Source organism: Austrofundulus limnaeus, unplaced genomic scaffold, assembly GCF_001266775.1.
Source record: "Austrofundulus limnaeus strain Quisiro unplaced genomic scaffold, Austrofundulus_limnaeus-1.0 Scaffold11, whole genome shotgun sequence".
Lineage (NCBI taxonomy): Eukaryota > Metazoa > Chordata > Actinopteri > Cyprinodontiformes > Rivulidae > Austrofundulus > Austrofundulus limnaeus.
This window is the reverse complement of record NW_013952413.1, coordinates 4,345,874-4,351,873: the sequence shown is the minus strand read 5'-3', so window position 1 is coordinate 4,351,873 and position 6,000 is coordinate 4,345,874. Positions and strand designations below refer to the sequence as shown.

Genomic DNA, 6,000 nt, shown 5'->3' with positions numbered 1-6,000 from the left:
GTGTGTGTGTGTGTGTGTGTGTGTGTGTCTCTGTGTGTGTGTGTGTGGTTTTCATAGCATCTTTGTTAATTAGCTTGAGTTTATGACAGTAGAATTCTCTAAATACAGGTTCTCATCACTGAATAAAAATGGTGTCTGTATATTTTTATTCTTTCATTTCTTGGCTTCTCATACAGCCTTACACATGAAATATTTTCTTTTTCCAAAAATGTTTCTGCATGTGAACCCTATAAATGCACAGCCATCCACTCTAAGTACAACCTATGAGTCTTTGAAGCATTTTTAATGGATAGGCAACATCATTCGTGTGCTGCTAACGGGACAAAGAATTATTTAGATTTTTTTTCATTAAAAAGTTTCACCTAAAGAACTTTCTAACTCCCACCTCCCAAACAGCTCAAGATATTATTTGACTCTTTTTAACTTAGCATCCTAATTTTAAGAGAGGAAAAATAAATAAATAAAAAAAACACTGAAAATTAATCTCAAGTCAGAAAATGATTTATCATTTGATCATTTAATTGCCCTCTAGTTATTTCTAATGAACAGGGCACAGAGGATTTTGATATGCACAGGCAAAAGAATGCTTTTAGGTTTTCACTATTTGATCTGTTTTTCACTTTTATATCCTTTATTATAAACATTATTTAATTTTATTTATTTTACCATCGTTTAACCAGGCAAATCCCATTGAAATCACAGATCTCTTTTTCAAGGGAGGCCTGGCCCGAAGGCAACCTAGTGTACACATTTTGAGGTTATTATATTTGAAAACTTATTTGAAAACTGCGYATCTTGCACACAGATTATCCCAGCAGGCTATTCTACAAAACAAATCTGAATGTTTAAACAGAAGCCACATTAGAAACAAGTTATTTTCAAGTGTTTTAATTTGCTAAAAGTTACACTGTCAAGACTTTATACTGAACCTGAAAACTAAAATGGAAACAAAGCCCCTTTTACACAAAGCCAGGCTCCAACTTTCTGTGCGCTCACTAAGTTTTTATTATTTAAAAATCTTACCAAGGACCATGAATTTGCATCATGTTTAGCAGCATTTGTGTTGAATAATGTGTTCACATTGCTGATGTTTTAAAAATCACARTAAACCAGAATAAGCTGTCACAATTTGCATGGGTTTGAAGGACTTTTTGTTGTTGTTTTGTTAATTTTTTTAGTATTTTCCTTCTATTGCTCCTCACTGTTTCCTTTTATTGAGCTGGGGTAGCTCAGTGGTCAGTGCCACAGTCTCATAATCCTGAGGCTGCAGGTTTGAGCCCGGGGGCCATCTGGTGTAGATCAGTTGTCATATCTTTCATACAAGTTCACTTGTTGCGTTGACTCCTGAAGAAAACAGCAGCCAGAAGCAAACCAAAGGAAACATACTGTATATTTTTCCTTCTTAATCAGCGCAACTGTTATTATCTAATGACCTTAACAAATCCAGTTTAGTGCCAGATTTTCTTCTTATTTTCTCTTRTTCCTAGTTACTTTTATTTGTTGCAGTTTTTGTCTCAGTTTGGGTTACTTCATTGTGATTGTGTAACCAGAATGTCCGAATGTGGGTCCTTCAACAGCCCTAATTATGTCTRAAAATGTGTAATTTTCTGCAGCCGCAAACAAAATGTATGATCTCTAAATGCTGTTTTGCAACCTAATTGGAGATGTACAGTGTTTTACTTGAAGTGATAGCGAGCACAAATATAGAAGTTTGATAAATTGTCACACCTGCACAGGTGAAAACAAGAGTTTCTCAGCATATTCGCTTGACCTATAAGGTTATGATGAAAAATGTCTTGCCTGTTGTAAATAGCCCTTAAATTTGTATTACAGTTATTTACAAAGAATGCTATGTTCACATACAAATGCAATTAGTGRATGGCTTTGCTCTGCAGCTTTTGTGTAACCACAGCTTGTAATCACAGCACACCACCACTTGTGTAACCTAAACTCATTGGTCTGTTGATTTAAATTATCCAATGGCCTATTTCTGGAGGAGAGAATTGATTGAGTAACAAAAGGTGAACAAAAAGTAAATAAGCAGAGAAGAATGGTTATTGGCTTTAGAAGGCCTTGTTAGAGCCTGTGGCTGAAAAGGTGGTCAACGTGTGAAGGTGTGTGTGGAAAAGTTTTAAGTGATATGAAGAAAGCCCGTTGCTGTTCCATGCCTCAATCACTTCTGTGATCAGGATGGTTTTTCCCCACCTGAGGATCGAATCCAGTCTTCCACTGTGTAGATCAAAGGTCCCTATTTATGCCTTTAAACATTCAAACTTGACAGTGGAGCCACAATCACTTTCCTACACAGCTGGAAAACACTTTTCACTTTATTTTTATTTTTTATTTTTTTACTTTAGCATGTTATGTGAAAACCTGAAATCCATCATTACTAAAGCTGGGTTGTGGAGGCCCACACCCTGGAGTCAGGGGGGTGGCTTATTGGCAAATGCATGATTGGGCTTTTATCCATGGAGCCCTGTCAGACTCAGCCTGAATGAGCTTCATGGGCTCACCACTTGCCAAATGCATCAGGTACAAAATGCTATGGCAACCAAAGGCAGGAGCCTTGGTGCTCTGGTCCTAGTTTACTGAAGCTCTGGCATTTGGGACACAGAACCACTGTTGCCAACTCCTCAGTAAGAAAAGTCACCATTGGTTTTCCTAAAAGTCACAAAATATAGTCAACTGCTTATTTGCATATTTGGACATGTGCCAATAATTGTGACCTAAACTGTAGGAGAGGTGGATAACGTTACAGGGAAAAAACAGTAAATGATATGCTTAGACCTGCATATGGAGTCGCTTAGATACACATTACGTAAATACTTTTTGTGAGAATATCAAATAATAAWTAAAAGACAATTAGATACAGAGGCACACAGGGTGGACGAGGTGAAGAAGTGACTGTGAGGCAAATGTAGTGGGGTCAGGATTTATTTTACTGAGTCAGTGAAAAAAAAAMCCACTTTTCAGTAAAAATGACATCCCGCTTTGTAAAACAGGGTGGGAGCAGCAGCAGCTTTGGTTGCTGTGCAGGGCTTTAATCACCCGCTTCGGATGTTATCATCCATTAAATGGACGTTATTAGCCATTATCCGTCCCATAGAATGGCTTCAGACTGTCAGCTGGTTAGTATGAGGCATAAAAACACTAAGGTTTTTTATGCAATCTGGTTAATATGAGGCATAAAGCCACTAAGGTTAATTTTAGAGAAAATGACATGGGCTACAGTGAAGTAGACCGGACTCTGTCGGTAGCAGATTGTTGCATTCCGACGTATATGGCACTGGTTACCCACTAGGGGGCACTGTCAGGACCGTCTAAAGCCATTCTGTGGGACTGATAACCACTAATAATGTCCATTTAATGGACTGATAACATCCGAACCGGCTGCTTTAATGAGTCGGACCACTTGTCAGTGCTTTGGAAAGGGGGAGGGGCTCACCACACCACTTGCTGCTCGTTGATCAAAGTGCAGTAACCCCAAAGTCTTACATGACGCTGTAAATAGTGCTAGATTTGTTGCTTTTTGGAATAAAAAAGGTCATTAGAGGTGTCTGAAAACTCATTAAATTTAGCAACAAAGTTGTTAAGTTGGACAAAGTCGTCACCTCTCTGGTGGGGAAGAGGCCTGAGCTTGTGCATGAGGTTGGGAGGTTTCGACTAATCGGACCTCAACACACGATGTGGGTCATACTCAAATAGTGTGGGTACAAACTGACCAATGCTGCAAAGATTTGTCAGATGAACATTGTTATGGATTAATTATGTATATCTGTTCTACCTTGACACTGTCCAGTAATCATATCTTATGATTAACTAGTTTCGGCTGTTTTACTCTATCGGCCCAGACTTCAAGACTCCTGCAATGCATGACCTCTCCTTATTTTGATAAGGTAGCTTCTGGGCTGAGAGCCCTGTTATTGGTTAGGTGGTTACATTTGTCGAATGGTAATTGGCTGTTAGCATGTCACATGATGTTATATCATTGGCTCTCCACTGACGAGAGCCAGTCACAACACGGCAGACTTCCTGACTGACCGTCTTTGGTAAATAAATATTGCCATATCAAACATATTTACCTGGATCCCACCACATCTAACAAAAAGTTGTGTTTTCGGCGTGTAATCCCATCGTCAATTTAGAAATTATAAACTTAATTATTTCTAATGAATTGGTTTTAATTGATACATGTCTTATCTGAACATTTTAACATTCATTTAATTTTTTATTTTTCTTTAATATCAAACTTTTCAAATTGTAAAACTTAATATTTGTGTAGCAGATGATTTTGCATTTGTATATTTTTCTATATATTGGAATATTATGTGTATATTTATACAATCTATGCCTGCATGTTTGATGCTTCTGTCATTCTCAAGCTTTCATTCTTGTAGAATTTTCAGACACCCCCCACCCCCAGAAATAAATAAATAGTGAAAAATACATCAACAGTGGACACAATTGACAGCAATACATTGTAAAAGCAGGTTATTTCTGCCCCACAATAGATTTCTCTCAGCCTGCAGAGGGTTCGTTCAGCTGCACAGAGACCTGTGAGTGAGAAGTTGGCACAGTGTTGTCGTTGTTTAGACAGAAACCAAATGGATATAGATAAAACAGGTAGGGCAGAAATGAAATATTCTGTCTTATCAATWATATTTCATGTGAATATAAACGTTATATTTGACAGTCTGAAGCAAAAACACGGTTAGTTCGTTCTCACAGCAGATTTTATTGATCAGCCGAGGGCAAAGGCTGAGTAAAAATGTGTTTTTGATTTCCATAAACTTTTTTTTCTCCCTTTTCAGTGGGATTCCTGGGAAGAAATGTGGCACGATCATCCTGTCTGCAGAGGAGCTAAGCAACTGTCGAGTGAGTAATTAAATATACATTAGAAAACAAACATCTGGAAGCAAAATTTGAATAAACCATTTTTACTCACAAGAAAGCTGCACTTTTTGCTTTGCTTTTGACTTCTGTGGATGCTCAGCGTCCGCACTGTTTAAAGCACCGTGAAGCTGCGGGAATGAGGGAGAGGAAAGCTGCATCCTTACCAGTGATAAGAAGCTGATTCTGAACAAAAGTTGAGTGCGTTGAAGCGCATATTTAGTCAATGACATGTACACACAACAGTATATATTGTATTTGATCACTCATATTTTTTTTTTACCTTTTAGGGGAAGCTGATATTCCCTTGCAGTCTTAAAGCAATCGCCCCTGATTTCAAAGTAAATAAAAAGCAATTATTATTACTAAACCAGTCACTTGTTTTCTGAAAATTATGATTTGTTCATGGATGTATAACAGAAGGAGAACCACACAACAAAAAGGTGGAGTAAGTTAATAAATTTGATTTAAAGACACAGTGTGTAGGATTTTGTCAATTCTTTTAGCCGAAATTGAGATAATCGCTAATGACAATAATAAAAAACATGTCTAATCATTGCAGACAAAGACCTTGTTTTATTATTTTTACCTTATAAAAAGCTGTTTATGTGTCCATGGTTGCGGGTCGCCATTACAGGCAGCCGCCATCTTGCACAACTGGCCCATTTGTGGGTTTTTTTATGTGGTGCTGGCCGATTCATGGACTACCTCTGGCAAACCACATCTGGGCTGCCAAAAGGCTGTCATTCTTTGTGGTATCTGGACCGAGTGCTGTGAGTGTTTGCACTGTGGGTGTCTAGTACGCAGCTCACTTGCAGGTCAGGTTACTAACTGAAAAAAACAACAGAGATCTATGCCCCATAAAAAAGCAAGAATATCAGTTTGTCAACCTRCTGATATAATAATTATTTTTTCTAAAAAGCATTTGTCGGTCAACACTGAAGCACAAACAGCTCCACACATACTACACACTCTTCAGATGTTCAACAGCTGTTTGTCGCACGCTGCAGTGACCTGCGGTGTAACAAAATAAAAAAAAGAAACATGATGGGGTTCACCCTGAACGTCTTAGTTTTCACAATTATGTCAGTGAATGTTGAATGTTATGCT

At 37.9% G+C, this 6,000-nt stretch overlaps 1 protein-coding gene across 3 annotated transcripts in view; it reads left to right on the top strand.

Annotated features, from left to right (window-relative positions):
* The window catches only part of cpne5b (copine Vb), a 155,510-nt gene that overhangs the window by 97,326 nt on the left and 52,184 nt on the right, over positions 1–6,000 (top strand). For all 3 annotated transcript variants that reach the window (XM_014002100.1, XM_014002099.1, XM_014002098.1), the window contains one exon: positions 4,812–4,875. In XM_014002100.1, coding sequence (XP_013857554.1) covers positions 4,812–4,875 — 64 coding nt within the window. The remainder of the gene's footprint in view (positions 1–4,811; positions 4,876–6,000) is intronic.